Raw genomic sequence first — 21,371 nt, 5'->3', positions numbered from 1 at the left:
GCTTCGCTCCCCACCCTGCCCCCAATTCCCACCCACTACCTTTATTAGAACAAACCCCTCCCATCATTTTTACCACCAACCACAACACTACTCCCAACACTAAATCCACCATCTTCCCACTACTACCCCATCCTCTTCTGCTAACATGAATAAGCATACCGGACTTATACTCTTTGCATACCCTCTCCTTGCATATCTTACATCTTATCAAAGCTCCATTATACCCCCACTCAATAACTTCCACTATACAACTATTCACTCCATCACTCTTGACTCACTCTCACTCTGCTCCTCTCCCATTAACTCAAGACCCATCCCTATGCATCCCCCACATATTCTATCAACTAAAATACTAAAACTAAATGCATCCCTACAAGTTAACAAAATAACCCTCCCACCACATCTGTTACCGACTGCACTCAATCATAGTTTCCCTAAAATGCAAACTGTTTCACAAACTGATAAAACTAATAACCTCATGCATATCAAAACTTGCCCTCAATGGAGACATCCACCCAACCCTGGCCCCTCCATCTCCAGCCCCACTTCTAATAATCAGACTAATAACCACATCTCCCAAATTCCAGCCAGTAGAAAACCAAATGATGATCTTCTGCTAAGCCTAAATATCAGAAATATAGCCAACAAAGTCCCCAAACTCCATGCCACCATGGACTTGTACTCCCCAGATATAATCATCCTGTCAGAAACCTGGCTAAAACCTCACATTACCAATGAGCAAATCCTCCCTAATGGTTGCAACATATTAAGACTAGGCCAACTTAACAAGAAAGGAGGTGGTATAACTATAATATTTAAACAGGTTCTAAACATCCAGATTCAAAATTCATCAGCTCCCCAAATTGCCAATGAAGAAATAATGTATACCAACCTGAAAATAAACCAAAATAAAAACCATCAACATAATAGGATGCTACTTTCCACCTGGTCAATATATCCCTCCACTAGAAAACCTCCTCAGCTGGGACTACCCACCATCTCCCTCAAGAGAACATAATTTTAGGTGACCTCGATATTGATGGGCAGTCCTTTTGTGGCAGCCATCCAACCCAGCATCTAAACCTTCTTGGCTTCAACCAACTAGTCCAGTCACCAACCAGAATAAGTAAAACTCCAACAAGCACAATACCCTGGATTGGATACTAGTCAGCAAGATTCTCCAGTCCTATATAGCAGGCTGCCTATCAGATAGCCTCAGTGATCATTCCCCAACATTCCTGCTCACAAAACACCTATACCAAGTTAAACCTGTCATCTACCGTCAAATAGGTAAAAAACTACACTTTCACCCAATCACATTCATTTCATCCCTCAAAGAATGTAACTGGCACCCTCTAAATTACCTCAGCCTAGATGACGTAGTCCAATTTTTCAGTAATACCTCCCTAAGCATCCTAAATAACCATGCTCCCATAAGACTTACCAGAACCAAAGCCCAACCCTCCCCATGGCTACAGAAAACCACTAGGTCAGAAATGAAAAACCGAGATAAAGCCTGGGAACACTGGCGCAAAACCAAAACCCGCTCAGCTAGACAGAAATTCCTAGAACTACGCAGTAGAGTCAAAAAGCTAATAAAGGAGAACAAAATCCAATACTACCAGTCTGCCCTCATCTCCTCCCAACACAACCCCAAACAATTCTGGACCTCCATAAACTCCATCCTACACCCAGGTAAAATCAGTACCCCTACACCGAACATTCCTCACTCCTCAGAAAATATTGCTACCTCATTCAACACACTTCACACAAACCGTACTATCACTAGCAAGACAACACAACCCCCCTCCCCTACACCCCACACCTTCACCCAGTAATCTCCCCACACTCCTCTCTTTTTCTCCCATTCCTACCTCCAGCATAAGAAAACTCTTAACTAAACTTAAACCCACAAAATTAGCAGTAGATAACCTCCCAAGTGAATTCCTACAAATTGCAGCTGACGCCCTAGCCTACCCAGTATCCATCTTAATTAACCAACCTCTGTCAGAATGCTACGTCCCAACACTATGGAAAATATCACACATCATTCCCCTTCACAAAGGCGGCCCCTCCACAGAACTAACCAACTACCGCCCCATAGTGATTCTATCTCCCCTCTCCAATATAAGAGAGAGAGATGCATTCCCTCTCAAATCTCAGACTACCTCCTTACTAATACTCAACATGGTTTCCGACCAAACCATTGCACCACCACTGCCTTACTCTCTTTTACTAACACTATCCTTCACCATAAAAACAATGTCCATCTCTCCTCTTTTACTTCCCTAGACCTATCTAAAGCATTTGACACGGTCCCACACAAACGACTCCTGTCTGTACTCAATAACTTATCCTTTTCTCAATCAGTCGCCAACTTGTTTCAAAGTTACCTGTCTGACCGCCAGCAATCTGTTGTATGGCAAAATGACATCTCTCCCCAACTACCTGTCTCTATTGGTGTTCCCCAAGGATCCATCCTTGGACCCATACTCTTCTCTATTTTCACCAGTAATCTAGCCTCTGCCACGAAAAATGGCATACTCGTACAATATGCAGATGACTCAACCATCATCTGCTCAGTCCAGTCTCTAACCGAACTGCAAAAGGTCACACAGGATGCATTTTCCTCTGTTGAAACTTGGCTATCTGATGCCCAGTTAATACTCAAACAAAACTAAACTCCTCATCTTCGAACCCACCAAACATACTCAAAGCAGCTCTCACTTTAACATCACAGCAAAAGACAACACCACTATCCACCCAACAGATCACACCAAATTGTTAGGAGTTGAAATAGACAACTGTCTCAAATTTGACATTCACATATCCATGACCATAAACAAAGTCCACCAAAAACTAGGAGCCTTGTACAGAAATAAGCAACTCCTCACCAAAACAGCTAGGATTTCAGTTGCAAATTCGCACCTTATCTCCACCCTACTTTATGCCTCTCCAATATATACCAACCTAAGGCAATGCGATCTAAATAAACTCGAGACCTGCTACAACAAAATCGCCAAATTTGCCACCGGGGCATCCTACCACAGTCACCACTGTTTCTCACTTACTGAACTAGGTTGGCAAGAACTCCCTCACCTCCTTCAATGGTATCAACTCGCACTCGCCCACAAACTGGTTAACCATCTTCTAAAGGTCCCATCCCTCCAGTGTCTACTCCAACCGTATCTCACCACCAGACCACTACGATCCAGCAACAAAAATCAATTACAGGTTACTAGAGCCAATAACACTGCTGGAGAAGCACTATTCTCCAGCGCTATAGCCAAATTGTGGAACAGCCTCCCCCCACAATAACCTCTCTACCATCATGCACCCACTTCAAAGCTTTACTTAACACCTAAAAACATGCTGGCTATGCCCTTGTAACTCTCCCCTCTAACTTCTCCCTACTCCATCTACCACCCCATAAACTACCTTTGATTACAGTAAGCTCTAATACTTCCATGCCTGTCTACTTATTATATAGCAGTAACTTATTGTAACAATTGTTAATGTGTGCTATGATTTTGTGGATAGAACAGATGCTAGTTATCTACTGAATATATGTACTATGTTCTTCATCTGTAACTATGTCTGTAATATTTTAATTTGTGGAGCTTTTCTCCCCGGGCCTCCGCTGAAAATGGACCTGCGTCCAGTCGGACATTCCCGGTTAGCAAATGTAAATAAATAAATAAAATAATAATAAATAAATGTAGAATACAGGGCAGGAAATGCAGGTGGAAATATAGACAACATTTTTAGTGTTGCAATTGCAGCGCCCTGAACACTAAGTTCTGATGAAGATCCAACTATTGTGAACAAAAGTGTTTAATCTACTGTCTTTATTAAAGAAGTGTTAATTTTACTGGTCTCATCGTCTTCAGTGGCTTGGCTGATAACACTATTCTTTTTCTCTGTTGGATCCATTCAGAGGACATTGTTTTGAGCAAGCCATTCCCTTTCTCGTCTTTCTTCTATATTCTCAGATGCTCCTCAGCTTTGGTGGGAGTGCATATTAAGTGAGAGAGGATCCAACCTCATGGTTTCCACTTCGAAGACCAAGTGTTACTTGTAATCCTTCAGACACAAGAGCTGTCCTTTTAATGCTGCTAAGCTTTCAAGAAGGCCTCCTGTATGCCTACCCCTCTTCTGTCTTTGATCCCAATGTTTCTGCATAAAGCTGGCACTCTGACCTCTGTTATTTCATTGCCCCTTTCTGGCATTCTCAGGCAGGGCACTCTCCACCCCCCCCCCTTCTCCTCCTGATTTCATCTGCTACATCCACCAGTGATTCAGCAGCTTAATCTGGATCTCCTTTCTCCCCAGGTGAAGATCAAGAATGTCTTCTAGACCTTTGAGCTAACCACACAGTTTCTCCAATTCCAGTTAAAGTACTATGGTACAGTCTAACTTCCACTTTTCTTGAAGAATTCTTCTAAAACAGCCTATAGAAGGAAATAGAAACTTTACCCAGTGCACTTACAATCAGCACATTAGTCTTTTCTCAGCTACTACTTCTGCCATCCTTCCCTTTTCTTGCCAGTAATTTATTTATTTTTTTATGAGAAGGTGAGTTTTCTCTATTATTCAGTTTTCATTAGCAATTATATCGACTTATTTACTCTGAACCTAAACCACTCCTGAGAGGAATCTTGCTGCTTAGATTACTTAGATCTCCTGTGTAAGTCACCTCTTCTCCTTTGGATCTCACAGCTAAACTTCAGAAACTGACACAGAAATCCTTGAACCAGTGAGAAATTGTCAAATGGATTTTCATTCACAGAAAATTCTGGATTGCAGTTACATTGAGAAAAGAATTTCAGAATGTTGGGCCTTGTTTGCCAAGCCCACTTGCATTATTTTCCATAAATCCCTATGGACCAATCCCTCTTTTATAACTAAAGTAACCACAGGGTCAGACATTGTGGCTAACGCAATATACTTGATTTCATGTAAATACACTATTATGGCTTTCCTCATGGGTCCAAACAGCTCATAAAGTCTGATCAGTTTTTTTTTCCTTTCCCTTCTAACAGCTGACCATATTTTCATTGTTTTATTTCTAAATGGTTTGGAATTGCTTTGTCATCTTTCAGCCATTGTACCAGGTTCAGATCTAGAGTATCTACCTTTTCCCAAAGGTTCTATCGAGCTTATTGGTGTCGCAGTCTTGGCCTAAGACTTGTATCCATGTGACACATTACAGGTTGAGCATTGTCTCTAGAAATAGGACTTATTTCTTTTGACAGTGCTCTGGCATATCTTTCCTTGAGGACCTTCCAAGAGTTAACATAGCTGGGGACTCTGACCCATCAGTGACGAAGAATGAAAAGGACATCAGATTTAGGACTTATGTACTTAATCATAACTTGACATCTGTGTTGTCCATTTTCATTCTTTCTTACCTTCCCTCCCAGTCTGGTCATTCTTAGAGGGATATGGATGCTATAGGTATTGTCATGTTCTCGGTTTAAACATTAATATTTCTTTTTCTGTCCTCTCTCTAAAAATCAGTAGGCAGCAAACTCAATCTGAGGACTTAGGGATACTGTAGTGCATTATAGGAAGAGAGAGTAGCTTGAGGTTAGAATCCAAAGTCTTGGAAAAGTATCATACGAGACCTATCAGTGAGGAAGAATAACGAACAACACGGATACCAAGTTGTGCTAAATACATAACTCCTCATTTTCTGTGAAGAAACTGTGTCTCCCAGCATCAAAAAGTAATGTAAAGTATATTGTAGTGTGCTTTTACTGTGTTTTTATTGGGAAAAGTGACAACACTATTTTTGAATGTTTACTGGTGTGTGCTGTTTAGTTTATTCAGGAATAGGTTCTATTTTCTGCTTGACTGTGGTACAAACTGCTGTTCCCAAAGTCCATCCTTCCGTTAGCCACAAAAAGAAAAAAATTAAACAGCCTTTGCCAACCCAAGAAGCTAGTAATTTGCCACAGCTGCAGGTGGGGCGCCTCTGCTGTGGCCAAAGCTGGTCCCCCAGACTACTCATCTTCTCTATCTCCTTTTACAAGTAATGCCTTTGAAGCCTTTTTGAAATATGAGGACTGAATATTTTTACATCAGTAGGTGAGTGGTTCCAGCTGGCAGGATCAGTCTTTGCGAAGGCTGTTTCATCCGTAACAGTTTTGAAGGGTGGTTTCATTAAAGTGATAATGTCTCCTTGGTAGGAAAGTAATTTGGCTTCCTAATGGATATATGTACCTCAAAGGTGGGCAGTAACCTAAATTTAGAATTTTGAAAGGAGTGTCAAGAAAGAGTGGTACAGATGGAAGTAGGCAGCCATTTGATTTTAAAGTTTTGCAGTACAGGGCAGCGATGCATCTACTGGTCTGCTAGGAGTTTAGACCTGCCAGTTTTCATTTGTTTGAAGATTGTGAGTATTGCTTAAAGAATGGAGAACTATTCAGCAGGCCATTTCCTAGTTCAGAATCAGGACATTTCTACCAGTGGCTGTCGTAGCAATGGGAGTAAGAAAGTGGGGATCCTGAAACAGAGTTCAAGCTATTATAGCACTTTACTGGTGAATAAATCTGTATGACTTACATTTTTGGATGTATCTAGGGCAGGATGGATCAAGGGTTCACCCTAGATATTTTGGTGACACTGAGAATAGGATTTATTATCCTTCAGAATGATTTTCTTTAGGGAGGGAAGCTTTTGAGAGGCAGAGGATTAACTGAGTTTATCGGTAGCTCACCCACATATTCATGATAAAATTTTGGGGGCTTTAACTGAAGATTATCTGCTGCTTCACTTCACTTCTCTTCATAAGAAAGGTTTCATCTGTATACTTGACCTTTTTAAGACTGGGAAGGTGTAGTGTAAGATCATTTATGAACAGTGAATTGCAGGGGGCCTAGAACAGAACCTTTGATTTCTCCAGTACTGAATGTGCCAATGGTAGAGGGAGTTATTAGCAAGCACTTGGCATATCTATTCTTTAATTTGAAAACCAGGAAATGGTATTGTCTCCAACATTAGCTTGTTGCATAAGAAGTCATTATTAACCGTTTCAAAGTCCCTAGTCATGTTAATGAATACACAAGCAGTAGTCAGGAGGCCTTTGTTGTTGTAAATGCTGTCAGTGGTAGTAAGAAGGGCTGCGGTATTGCCAAAGGAATTATGGAAACTGTGCTATGGTCAAAGCAAGATATAGCACCTTTTAAACTACATGAATGCAATGTTTTATGTATGTTTAAAATTTTATTTTATTATGTGTACCTTTAAGAAGCTTTCAATTAATGTCTAATTATTCCCAGGAGAACCAATAGTTGAACTTTTTCATTTGTATAAAAGTTGCGGTTTGGGTCTGTTATGTCATTCTGACGAAGTCTCCTTCAGTGGAACAAAAGGGCTCAATCATACATTAAGTTTTATCTTGAACCATTGCTGGATTCTCATTGACATTTTTCTTACTATTTTATTCTTGGTTGTGACTATCTACCCTGCACCTGTTTACTAGTGTTATATAGGGGCAGTTGAGAAAGCTGTTAGAAAGTTGTTGTAATAAAAGGTGGAAAGTACTTTGGATATTCAAGAAGGTGACTGGTGGTAGAGTACAAGCGTGAAATTAATGGAAAAGATGTTTTTAGTTAGCCTAGACAAGCTTACTTTATCAGGATTTTACTCAGCTTTCAGAATTTTATCAGTTAATTGGGATGGAGGAAGACTGCATAGTCTGTTCTGACAAGAAGGCAGTTTTGAATGGAGGATGATAGCAGGTGAGATAATTAGAGTAGTACTTTTGAGCATGTAGTTAAGCTAATAGTAATAGTTACTTTGTGTAGAGAACTGGTTTAGTTTAAGGAGGGATTAATTGGTTGAGGGTCTGGTTCCAGTGGCTTCACAGATACAAAAGTAATATGGGAAGAAGGGTAGAGAGATGGCAAATGTTTTCAATTGCAACTTTTTATTAAAGCAGTCGTAGTCACTTTTTTGCCTGTTTCAGTGATGCATATGTTTGTCGTATTTGCTGCTTTACTGCCTTTTTGGTGCTGTATTTGGTAGTCACTTTTTTGCCTGTTTCAGTGATACATATCTGTGTGTCAAAATTAACTCATTGACACAGTACCTGTGTTTTTTTGCACCCCCGCACCCCTGATGCTTCTTCATACCAACTCCAAGGTTGATGCATCTCAAAGGGCAATTCTCCTTCTAGAGTCTAAAAAGTCTTAAACTGTTTTTTTGTACTTGAGAGTGCTGAAGATAAGTACATAAAAGTTCTGCCTTTCTCCCATTGTTTAGAGGGGCATCTGACGTGCTGTATGCATTTGGGATGTTGAAAGAAGTTGAAAAACCCATTAAACTCATAAGGACACAGGAAAGACCTGCAGAGTCTGCACAGAAGGCAGTCTGACTCGAGTCAGGTGCTTCATGGCAGTAATGTTAAGCCTTATGTCACTATGCTGTAGATGAGTTAGACTGAACTTTTTGCATATTGGTAAGTGTGCAGTAGTTTCTGTTCTTGTATTTCTACCCTTTGATATGAAGTGTAGCAGAAGTACTATGTAAATCCCAGCATTTTTGACGAATGAATTTTCAGGGGAGATAAAAGCAGAGTACAACTAAAGTGATTCTCCAGCCTGGCACATGAGCTGTTTGGTTTAGCATTGTTCTTTAAGTGCTACAAAAATTAAGACCGCACTGTACTTGTGAAACTGCCATTTGCACGTGTGTGCTGTACAAGATCTTCACATAATGATATGAAGCTTTGGATTTCTCTCTAGCTTAAACATCATTAGATCATTGAATTTCTTTATAGTATGGATATGTCACATTTGTTTCTGTTAAGTTCATTATCCTCACAGGCTACTTTCTAAGCTTTTATGGAAAAACAAGATGCAGAAGTCATCTAGGATGGATCATTGTGTCACATTTTACTGTACCTTTAAAAGACAACCGTATTTACTTGTTTTGTTTATTTTTAGGGTCAGCTTGCAGTCGGCATCCTAGTCAGGCAACCCCAAAGAAAAATGGAGTGAAGAATGGCCAGATAAAAAATAAAGATGATGAATGCTTTGGGGATGACATTGAGGAAATTCCAGATACAGACTTTGATTTTGAAGGCAACCTTGCATTGTTTGACAAAGCAGCAGTGTTTGAAGAAATAGACACACATGAGAGAAGGAATGGCTCTAGGTCCAGAGGAACACCTAATGAAAAACTGGCTAGATACCGTCATGATGAAAATATCATTGAGTCAGAGCCAATTGTATACAGACAGATTGTAGTACCGCAACATGGTGGTAAAGAATATTGCACTGGTAAGTGGAAATTATAACGTGTTTGTCTTGCTACAGATTATTTGAAATCCTAGTCTTTGCCCATAAAGTTTTTTTAGTGCTAGTAAGTGGATTGCAAGAGTTGTACAGGAAAGGTTTGTAAATGCTCTTAAAATGGAGTATTATTCATGTATTGCATGTTTTACACTGATAGTTTGGTATGTGAGCATTGTTTCAGCCCTGCAATGCAAAATTGTTCAGTAACATAACCCATGCTAGGACATTGTCCTGTGCCCAGCTCGTGTTTGAGTTGGTATGTTAAACTTACCTGGTTCTGCTCAAGAGTGAAACACAAGCGACAGTGCAAAGCGGTCTTACTGCCCCCCCATGTAGTTTTTTCAACGTACTTTGATACTTAGCCATAATGGTGTTAAATAACATCTCCCCCTCCAAAGCAGATGCCACTGTTGGGGCAGGCAGTTTTAGAAGATTTAAACACACTTTAAAGACTGAAAGATCGACTTAGCACAGCATTTTTTGTATTGCTTGCTTGTGCCTGCCTGCATTACTGAAGTCAACTTAGGGGTTTAAAAAAAAAGTAGTCTTTATCACTAAGTGAGGAACATGATATTTGCTTTCTTTTCTAGAAAAAAAATAATTTTTGTTTGGGGTATGCTAATTTAATTTACATTTTTTTCCCCCAAATGACAGGATCATGCAATTTATATGAGCCATTATTCAAGTCCTAGGAGTCCACTGCAGTAAATCCTCATAATTATTTAAATAACATTCAATCAATTTATCATTAAGGATTCACTGGCAGTCGATTTCATCATCAACACTCAGTTTGCTGACAGTGAGATTCAGCAAATGACTTGGTGTTATTTCATTGTATGACAAAGTAGGAGTTAACACATATACTGACATTGGGACAAAGCCTCAGCAGTTATCTTTTATAAACTTTCATCTGATGTCATTTTCATTCGTTCCTCAACATGCGGGTTTGGATCTGACCATCGGATCTGACTCTGCCATCTTCTATAGATTCTACGATCCGACTTTCAAGTTCCTCCCTAACCCATAATGCCCCTGACCACTGCAGTACTCCAGATCTCATCTGCCATTTTTCAGATTTGGACAGGATTACGTTCTCTTGAGCTCTGAGGGTTTTGTGAGTGAATTTATAAGCATATATTGTTGCATTTTTCTGCTCAAGTTAGTTTTCCCTTGGGTTATAGTTCTCCTTTACTCTTTTACCACATTTTTGTCTTGGTATCTTTTCTACCATAGTTGGTAGTTATTTTTGTCTTTGCCTCACTTTGCGGTTGTCTGCTGTTACCATTATTGGTATATTCTCCTTTTCTTTCTTTTCTCTCCATGTATATAAAAAAAAGTAGTACAAACTAGCTGATTCTTGTTTTTAAATAGTTTTGTTGTTTGTAGTAGTTGTGTGATCCTATTTGTCTTCCAGTATGGCCGACAAGCCTATGGTTTTAAGAAATGCACTTCCTGTGGGTATAAGATTCCCAATTATGATGTCCCTAGGGAGTATATTTATTGCTTAGGCCAGTCACATTTGGACACTCCCTATTCTGTCTGTGCAGCCTTTAACTATAGGGCCATTAGTGACCAGCAAAATTAAACTTGTCTTGAAAGGTCTTTTACCAGCATCTGCTCCTTGTTCAGTTACCTCTACATCAGGGGATCAAACCCCCTTAAAACAATCTAAGGAGCCCATAGAGCACTGTAAACGCTCTCCTGTCCTGTCTCCAAAGATTATTCTCCCTTCAGAGACTTCAGAAAAGGTTCATAAGACCTCAGATCCTAAGCTTTTAGATCTGATAGTCATTGTCTCTCCATCCCCTCAGCCCCATAGTCCAAGGTTTTCATGGCAACCGGTGTCACCCAGATAGGTCTCCCTTTCTGAGGAGACACTTAAAAAGATTTCTAGACCTCCCTCCATGACCACCTCTGTTAGGTCATCCCAAAGTCTGTCTGAGGCAGAGGTGGACAAGATGATGAGAAAGTTCTCAGAACACAGGTCCATATGGGGATCTTCCCAGCTCCATCTCCCATTGGATCCATGAGCCATAAACCATCTTTTCAGCCTGTTGCGCCTTTCCTGATTTGGCCTTCCATTTCAGAGCCCTCTGATCCGAGAACCCCATGAGTTGAGATATCTGATCTGAAGATTCCTTTGTTTTCCACTCCTGCAATCTCCTTGAGCCGATCAGCTCCAACGCCCTTGAAGAGCGATCGTTCTCTGAGCTGACATGTCTGTGTTGGATCAGAGGGGTTGACATAGACTCCAAAGCTTTCGGAGCAGTTGCTTCCCCTCGAAGCTTCAGTGCTGAGCTCAGCTCCTACTCTTCTCCAGAGTTGTGGGTCGGGGAGGACCCGGGATTGTCTACTGGGAGTGCCTCAGCTCCAAGAAGATTGTCCACTGTTTCTCCTGGCCTTTTGCCTTCAAAGTGGTGGAGAGGGTTTTCACTCATCTAAGAGTAGCCTCAACTCTTCCACCTTCGGATCCACCCTTTGTTCCCCCTTTGGATCCTTTGTCTGAGTCTGCTCATCCTGCTCCTCGGGAACTGCCAGCCCGTATGAGCTTCCAGTCAGTCCTCACTCAGGAACTCCCCACCTCTTTGGATACCTCACCAGATTACTCCACTGAGGAAGTCTCTCAGAAGAGGTTGTACAAAGGGGAGGCAGTTAGATTCCCTGCAGGAATCTCTCACAGAAGACACTGATTTTGATGAAGTTGAAGGGTTCCCCAGATCTCCACCTGAGGGTGTCTCATTCGGAGACATCCTAGAAATTCTTTGCCAGAAAAGTGGTTAGTCTTCCCATACTCTTCCCAGGAGGAATCTGTGTTCCTGGAAGCCTTTGGGTGTGGACCATCTAAGTCTTGGGTTACCCCCAACACCCCCATGGATGAGCTTATAGACCAAGTTTTCTGCAGGGCATGGAAGGAACTGGACTCCTTGGAACCAATCCCTAAGTGCCTTGAAAAAATTTTAAGTGCCCCGGCTGTCAGACAGTACTGGACTAAAGGGATTCCTGTAGATGCTATGGTGGTTGAGACAGCCACCAAGAAGCAGCTAGCTGAACAAAGCTCCACTGTCCATCCCCCTAACAGGGAGTCTAGGGTGTTGGACAGGTTTGGTAAGAATGTACACGTCCGCGACATTGGCCCTATGATTGCTGAATTACCTGGCACATTTCTTCAGATTACAGAGTGACTTGGTAAATGAACTCTCTAATTCTGCTCCAAGGTCCATGTCTGCAGTGGAACAGAAGTCTTTTTCCGCATGGATGGCCACCATACGAACTATAACAAATGCGTCCATGAGGTTAATCTTGCACATGACTGATGGTACCTCTTGGGCGGCCAGTTCAGGCATAGCCGTAAGGAGATGTGCGTGGATGCAGTTGTGATTTTTTTGCAGAGCCCTTCAAGACATCATTCATCAATACTCCTTTTGATCATTCATCAGTGTTCCTTTTGATGGATCTTCATTATTTGGGCCAACCATTAAAGACACTCTCTCCTGCAATGAAAATTACAGAAAAACGGTCTGCCATTAGAATTCGCTTTTTACCCCACAGAGACCTTTCTCTAGGAATCAGTGTGGTGAGAAGAAGATGTGGTTCTGAAAATCTCAAGGTCCTTTTCAGGAATCACTCAAGGATTTCTCCCCCAGAGGCAGAGGGGAAAATAACTACAGTGGTAGATGTCCCCCCATGTAGCAGAGAGGATCCGCAGAACCAAAGTCATTGAGATTCCTTCTCTGACAGATCCTTCCAGAATTCCTAACAGGTTGTCCCTACTGTCTTCCTCTGGAGGCAGTTGGGGTGCACTTTATCCTTGCACCAAAAAAGCTTGGATCGTCATCACAAAATACACTTGTGTGCAAATGATCATATCCAGAGGTTATTTAATTCCCTTTTTACAAATTCCCATATAAAAGAGGAAAAGGCTCCCTGATGTTCCACCCAGTCAGAGGGAGCTTGCAGCTCAAGAGATCCAAAAGCTGCTATACAAGAGTCATCCAAGCGTGGTCTCTCCCCCCCCCCCCCTTCCCCAAAAGACCAAACAGGATCCGGAATTTACTCAAGGTTCTTTTTAGTGCCAAAAAAGACAAGTGACCTGAGACCTACATAGGATCTCGGTTATCTAAATCGATTTGTGAAGAATTCCAAATTCCAGATGGTCACAGTTCAGTCCATTCTACCTTTCCTACAGAAGGATTACTGGATGTGCTGAACTGATTTTCAAGATGCATACTGTCACATCAAGATGGCCAAGCCCCTCTTGAAGGAATCTATGCTTCTGGCTGGGAACCAATAATTATTAATTCAGAGCTCTGCCCTTTGGGTCTTGCCAGAGCCCCAAGGTGTTCACCAAATGCATGGCAGCAGTAGCAGCTCAGCTGAGACTGACCTGATTCAGGATGTTTCCGTACTTAGATGACTGCCTCTTCACTGCACAACCAGGCGTCTGCTTCTAAAGGCCAGAGATTATCTGCTTCAGTTATCTCTCTCCCTGGGAATCACTGTCACTTTGGAAAAATCAAGACTTCAGCCAGTCCAAGTCTTGGAGCTTATAGGGACTCGTTTATTCTGCCCAAAAACAAAGTTCTCACATTGAAGATGCATGTTGGAAAGATACTTTAACTTCCTTCTCCCCCAGCAAAACTAGTCCTCAAAGCTCTAAGGTCGATGACTGCTGCAATTACTCTAATTCCCACTGATAGTCTCCACATGAGAATTCTTCAGTGGGCCCTAGCAGTTCGATAGTCCTTTTATCAGCACTCTTTAAGACGTGCAGTAAAACTGTCTCAGGCTTGCAGAAAGTGTCTTCTTTGGTGGATTAATTTCGAGGAGCTAGACCAAGAGCATCCATTTATCTTTCCCTTCCCTGAAAGCCACATTAACTACGGACACCTCCTAATTGGATTGGGGGGCATTACTTGGGATGGACTAATATCCTTCCACTTACTGGTTGCAATATTCCTAATAATTGGGATCCCCTGCCTTGGGTAGCCCAATTTTCCAGCCAGTATACAAAAGCCTAATGTTGCTTTAAAGTACTCCGTACATCACACGTATGTTGCTCACATAGCATAGGGCATAAAAGTGATGCCTGCACTTACCATCCTCAGAACATCTTTGCCACTAGTCTGAGGGCATCTCTCAATAGTCTGTCTGAATACCTGCATCTTTTCACCCAGTCCAAATGCATCTCTCGATCATCAGCCATTGCAGGTAAGTGCCCATTGGGGTTTTGTTTTTTTTCTTGACTATTGTTTTCTTCTGAGGGTTAATGTCATCCATGAAGAGTAAATGCCAGTGCGGGAGATGGATTCCCTTTAAAGACCACTACGAACAGTGTTATTTTGCCTAGGAGCCTCTCACGACTATACAACCTACTGTATCTGTCAGGCTTTTGTACCAAAGACTTTGCAAAGTAGGCTTTCCTTGCTTTGTATCTAGAGAATCAGCGACTTAAGTTTCTCGCTAAGGATACCATGGAAGAATTTTCCATCCCAAGGGTCAGCCTTTAAGGAAGAAGATTAAGAAACCAAGACCAGAATATTTCACTGTCCAGCCTCCACCAGACATTTCTCCCAAGGTCAGTGAGAACCCAGAGGTTCACCCAGCTTTGTTGTTGGATTCCTCTGCTGCGACCAGGTTGGAGGTCAAGCAGGGTCCAGCTTTCAGCACATCTGATGAGGCTTTGCAGATGTCTGTTTAGGGGGAGACACGATTGATTATTTCCAAGGGGCAATAGGGGGTGTTCCTCAGATTTTAGTTAGGGAAGAAGTCCCAGCTACTGTTACTGAATGCCATCCTGGATCAGAACTTTCTAAGTTTTACAGGGCAGACATCCCATTAAAGAAAATAATAAAACTAAACATAATCTCTCCTGCTCCTAGGGTTCCGCAGAGTGAGTGGCAGACCTTCACTCAGGGTTTGTTTAATGCATTGATGGCATTAAAACCTCCTCAGGGAGTTTCTGTTTCAGCCCCCCAGTGGTCCTGTACTCCCCTTAAAAGGCCCAGGGAACAGAATTCCTCTGAGGAGGAGTTTGATTCTGATGAATCCCTTGTTTACTCTTCCAAAATTCCTTCTTCTGGCTGTGGGTCAGAAGAATCCAACAGTTCTGATACTCCCTTTGAATGAAGGAATTTATTTTGGGGGGCACAATCTCCAGGATGATAGAATTTTTTAACTGGGGTTGTGCTCAGGTCTCTGAAATCCATAAGAAGACCTATGAGCTGCTGCCGATGGAATCTCCAAAACCTTCTGCTGTTCCTCCTGTTTTGCCTGCTTTGTTGGAAGCATTTTCTAATGCTTCTAAAGCTCCTGATTCTCTGCCCCCTGCTCACAAGAAGGCTGATAGGTTGTATAAGGTGCCTGAAGACTGTCACTTTTTGTACAAGTGTCCTGCTACTGATCCCTCGGTGGTGTCTGTAGCCTCTGACAAGCCCTCTCAATTGCTTCCTTCACCCAAGTTACTGCCATCTGATAGACAGCAGATTTGTGGAGAGGCTAGGTAAGAAGGTTTGCACCTTGGCTACCTTGGCTTTTAGGGCTATTAATTATCAGACACACATGTCCAAGTATGTGTTGGCTGTTCTGTCTCAGGCTTGTCAGGTTATTCCTGATCTCCCAGACTCTGAAGGCAAAGCTTCTGCTATCCCTGTTAGGGACTTACAGGTGGTTCATCATTCCATCAAGTGTATTTATGAAGCAGCAGATGCCTCTTCTAAGGCTGCTATTTTTGGTTCAGTGATGAGGAAGTATTCTTGGCTTCGGCTTCAAACATTGCCTGATGATATCAAGGCTAAGTTAATGGATGCCCCTCTTAATACTAAATACTTGTTTGGGGAGGTTGCTGATGGTTTAAGTCCTTTCAGTATAAGGAGAAGGCCTTACAGGAACTCAAACATGTTTGCCTCTCTTGTCACTAAATTTCAGGGAAACTACCTTAATAAGCCATCCTTTGTTCACAGGTAGTCTCGCCCACCTACTAAGGGCAAAAAGATTGCAAATAGCTCTTCCTACAAAGGCTACTCAGACTTCACTGACTTAGAAGTCTTCCTTTCCAGACAAACCAGGTGATGTCTAAATGTCTGTCTCATCCTAGCGTCGTTCCTCTTTGCCTTTTTCTCTCTCTGTTTCTGTTTAGCTTCAGATTACTCAGGATACTTGGGTTTTATCCATTATTCGCCAGGGGTATTTCATGGTGTGGAAGTCCTTTCTCCCTTTTTATGGGCATTCCTCAGCCTCCTCGGGATCAACTTCCTTTTTTCCCCAGAGGTACTTTGAGACCTTTTGACTCAGGATAGTATTCAAGTGGTGCCTGTGTCCCAGGGGAGGGTGTTTTACTTCAGAATGTTTCTAGTTCCCAGGGAAGACGGTACTTGGAGGCTAGTTCTAGACCCCTAAAATCTCAACATCTTTCTTAAGGTGCTCACTTTTCAAATGCTGCCCTTTTAGACTGTTTCCTCTTTTGCTTCCTTAGGCTTATAATGGTGTCTGTGGATCTCAAGGATGCTTATCTCCGTATTCTGATCTATCCCTTTTTCAGGAATTTTTTGCATTTCTCTGTTGCTTCCTGGCATTTTCAGATCTCTGATGTCCTTCAAGGATGCATCTGCAGTCCTTACAAATGGGCTGTCCTGTCGTCAGGCAGCCCTTCGGTTGGCCGGATTCCAAAGTCTGGGTCTGGCCTCGGCTGGTGTCGCACTTCACCCGACGTCATAGCTGCAGTTATTCGGGTATAAAGGCATCAGCCGATGCCATTTTCCCCAGTCTTTCTTGCCACGTGGCGCCCGAAGCAGAAGCTGTTCGCAAGTGCCGGTCGGTCAGAACCAGAGATTACTACTACCGAATACGTCTACTACTACCGAAGACTTCTAAAAGCTAAGTACCCGTTGGGGACTCTTTCTTGCCTCAGCCGATGTCAGAAAAAGTGAATAACTGTTTAACTTGTGGGAAACAAATACCTCATAAAGATTTCCACTCTTACTGCTTACCTTGTCTAGGCCCAGACCACGACGTAGCAGCTTGTCTAGCCTGTGCTTCTTTTAACCGGGGACGCTTAGGCGTCGGTCGAATTGCTGAGGAGTTTTTCGCTCGATTTTGCTTACATTATGCCATTGGATCCTCCGACTACGCAAATATCTAAAAAGCGCAAGGAAAAGGACCTCATTTCTTTACTCCGGGATCATTTACCACAACATAGGCCTTTAGCCATTCCTCCAGTTCTTTTCTGTTGTAGCAAAACTACTAGATGCTCCCATGGACAAGATCAATTTGTTTGCTATCCCTCACAACAGGTGCTGAAGATGGAAGAGAAGGCAAAATCTGTCCAAACAGTGAAAGATTTCTTACAGGTCCAACTTCCAAGGTTTAGCAGGAATTGGCCCTCCAAGAATTGGTCCTTTCCAGACTCCTCCAGAGCTCAGAGAGGCAGGAATAGGCGTTCAAGAGGCAGAAGCCAATCCAGGGGTGCCTACAGGGGATGCCAGTGGCAGGGTAACAATCAGCGAGGTGCAGCCACAGACACAGCCACCACCACTACTACAGGACAATCACAGTGACTTGGCTCTAGCACTGCCTACCAGGGAACAACTAGAAGCACCCTTGGGCGGAAAGCTAGCTTTATTTTCAGTAAACTGGCATTACATCACAAGAGACAAGTGGATTTTGCAGACAGTAGACCAAGGTTACAGGTTTCACTCCCATACTCTACCAGGGAAGAGAGGAATGCCAAACCTACCTCCAAATCAAAAGGCAGAAGCTCTAAAACAAATAACTCAATTATTAAGGATGAGAGCTGTGGAAAAGGTACCATCTATGGAGCAAGGACAGGGATTTTACTCCAGGCTCTTTCTGGTACCAAGAAAAGAAAGCAAATGGAGACCTATTCTCGACCTGTCCGCTTTAAACACATTCCTCATTGTTCCAAAGTTCAAAATGCTGACCCTACAGCAGCTTCTTCCCATGCTGGGCAAGGAGTCTTGGCTGGTAACTCTAGATCTCAAGGAGGCATACCTGCACGTCCCCATACGACCAAATTGCAGAAGATACCTCAGATTTCTTTCAGGATCAGAGCATTATCAATTCTCAGCATTGCCCTTTGGCTTATCTACTGCACCCAGAGTGTTCACGAAATGCCTGACATCAGTAATTGCTCATTGCAGGCTTCAGGGAATCCAAATCTACCCTTACCTGGACGACTGCCTGATACAAGCGGACCACAAAAACAAGCTAGCAGAAGACTTGAAAAGGGTCATTTACCTACTACAAGCTCTGGGATACACAGTCAATATAAAAAAGTCAAGACTGATACCATCCCAAAGGATAACCTTTTTGGGTGCAGAGCTGGACACAACGAAACAAATGGCATTCCTAACAGTACAAAAACAGGAGCAACTCCCTCTCTACTTCTTGGCATTAACAAAGCAGAATCATCTAACAGCAAGAAAAGTTCTGCAAGCCTTGGGTTTCATGGCATCCTGCATAATATTGGTTCCACATGCCAGACTGCATATGAGAAAGTTACAGTGGTACCTAAGGAATTTATGGTCTCAGCACAAGCACAGCCTAGAAACCCAAATTCCAATAATTCCATGCCTGAAGCAAGAATTCCAATGGTGGGCTCAGGCCTGTCAATCAAACAAAGGATTGCCTTTCCACAACACTCAACCAAGCCAAACCATCACAGCGGACGCCTCAGACCTCGGTTGGGGGGCCCACATGCTGGACAAGTGCATTCAAGGTTTATGGACTCAAGACCAGCTGCACCTACACATAAATCAAAAGGAAATGCTGGCAGTAAAACTGGCAATTCAGGCATTCAGACCATTTCTTGAGAAGGTCAACTGTTGATAAGGACAGACAACACCACAGTTATGTGGTACATCAACAAACAGGGAGGCACACATTCTTACCCTCTATGCCGGATGGCAATGGACCTCTGGAATGTGGCCCTGAGCTACAACATTCAGTTACAAGCAATTTTTGTACCAGGAAAAGAAAACATTCTAGCAGACATACTAAGCAGAACTACCACGGATGCCCAGGAATGGATGCTGCATCCGGACATCTTCAAAACCATTACAAGAAAATGGGGGCTCCCACAAATAGACTTATTTGCATCCCCACGCAATCACCAACTAAAGAAATTCTGCACAAGGACGTACCACCCACTTGCCTGGAAGGTGGACTCCCTATCTTTCAGCTGGAAAAACCTGACAGCATATGCATTCCCACCACTTCCTTTGATGCACAAGGTGCTATTGAAGATCAAAGAGGACCGTCCAAGGATCATTCTGATAGCTCCAGACTGGCCAAGACAACATTGGTACCCATTACTGAGGAGCATGTCTCGGGAACAAATATGGCCTCTACCCCTTGTTCCCTTGCTGTTAACACAGAACAACTACAACACCCTGCATCCAAACCTGAAAACACTGCAGTTGACTGCCTGGAACCTTGCATAACAACAAATAACCCAAATTTATCCCAAAGGGTTAAAGACATTATCTTGGAGGCTCGCAGACCCTCAACAAGAAAAAATTATTCAGCAAAATGGAAAAGATATTTCATTTGGAGTACTGCAAAAGGAGAAAATGTGTCACTGGTGAACATAGCCAACATCCTGGAATACTTGGCAGAGCTCTTCCACAAAGGCCTGTCCTATTCTTCCATCAAGATTCATGCATCAGCTATTTCAGCAGAATACGACTTGGATCCTCCAGTCTTCTCACATCCTCTGCTCAGGCAGTTTCTGAGAGGAATTAAAAATGTAAAACCTCCTAGGAAGCCACCATTGCCAGCATGGGACTTGAACTTTGTGCTAGAAAAATTGACACTTCCTCCTTTCGAACCAGCAGCAACAGCAGAATTACAATTCTTATCATGGAAAACTGCTTTCCTGTTGGCAATCACTTCAGCAAGAAGGGTATCTGAGCTGCAGGCACTAATGGCAGTACAGCCCTTCCTGATCTTCCATCAAGATAGAGTATCCATGAGAACTAATCCTACTTCTATGCCTAAGGTGGTCTCCAGAGTATCTTTGAATCAGGCTATCCACCTACCTACATTCTTCCCCAACCCACAGAACAGGGGAGAAAGACTGTTGCATACCTTGGATGTGCATAGACAATTACGCTACTACCTGGACAGGACCAAGGCCAATAGGAAAACTGACCAGCTACTGGTAGCATATGCAACAGGAATGGAAGGAAAAGCAATTTCAAAACAGACAATCTCTAAGTGGATAGGAAATTGCATTAGATTTTGTTACTCCTACCATGGAAAGAAAACACCAGAAAACATCAGGCCTCACTCTACAAGGGCTACAGCCACTACCACAGCTTTTCTACGAGTGGCTACCAAAGACATTTTAGAGGCTGCTACTTGGAGCTCCGTGCATACATTTGCCAAGCATTATAATTTACCTTTATACTCCAGATCCTGAGCAGGTTTTGCCACTGCTGTTTTGCAAGGGATCTTAACTACACCATCATTTTATTTCTCCTCCTCCCCCAGTTTGGCTATGGTATTCTACCCATTTGTAAGGACTGCAGATGCATCCTTGAAGGACATAGTACAGTTTTGTACCTACCATAAATGTAGATGTCCGATAGGAATGCATCTGCAGTCAGGATTACCCACCCTCCTTCCCCTCTGTGGTACTCCTAGGGTATTTGCCCATCTTGTAGCTAGCTGGGGGAATCTATTATGGTGTATTTGTTTGTATATATGTACATACATGCTTATTTTTTGTTTGCTTTCTGCTATTTGGAATCATTTGCATTTATCCAAATTTAGCCTTCCTAGAGGGCACCTGGCATCTGGGGCAAGAAACACTGAGGCGTCGGCTGATGCCTTTATACCCGAATAACTGCAGCTATGACGTCGGGTGAAGTGCGACACCAGCCGAGGCCAGACCCAGACTTTGGAATCCGGCCGATCGAAGGGCTGCCTGACGACAGGACAACCCATTTGTAAGGACTGCAGATGCATTCCTATCGGACATCTACATTTATGGTAGGTACAAAACTGTACTTTTTGTCCTTTGGCCTTTCTACTGCCCCAAGGGTATTCACC

The 21,371-nt window shown here is 42.7% G+C and overlaps 2 protein-coding genes across 5 annotated transcripts in view; both read left to right on the top strand.

Annotated features, from left to right (window-relative positions):
• CLK3 (CDC like kinase 3) overlaps positions 1–21,371 on the top strand; it is a 1,797,083-nt gene that overhangs the window by 1,193,136 nt on the left and 582,576 nt on the right. The gene's annotated exons all lie outside the window — the stretch shown is intronic.
• The window catches only part of EDC3 (enhancer of mRNA decapping 3), an 886,050-nt gene that overhangs the window by 338,450 nt on the left and 526,229 nt on the right, over positions 1–21,371 (top strand). For both annotated transcript variants that reach the window (XM_044077200.1, XM_044077198.1), the window contains exon 4: positions 8,952–9,287. In XM_044077200.1, the coding sequence (XP_043933135.1) occupies positions 8,952–9,287 (336 nt within the window). The remainder of the gene's footprint in view (positions 1–8,951; positions 9,288–21,371) is intronic.

The sequence above is a fragment of the Protopterus annectens genome, chromosome 7.part0, assembly GCF_019279795.1.
Source record: "Protopterus annectens isolate FY-2018-M chromosome 7.part0, PAN1.0, whole genome shotgun sequence".
Classification (NCBI taxonomy): Eukaryota; Metazoa; Chordata; order Ceratodontiformes; family Protopteridae; genus Protopterus; species Protopterus annectens.
This window is presented reverse-complemented; position numbering and strand designations above follow the sequence as displayed.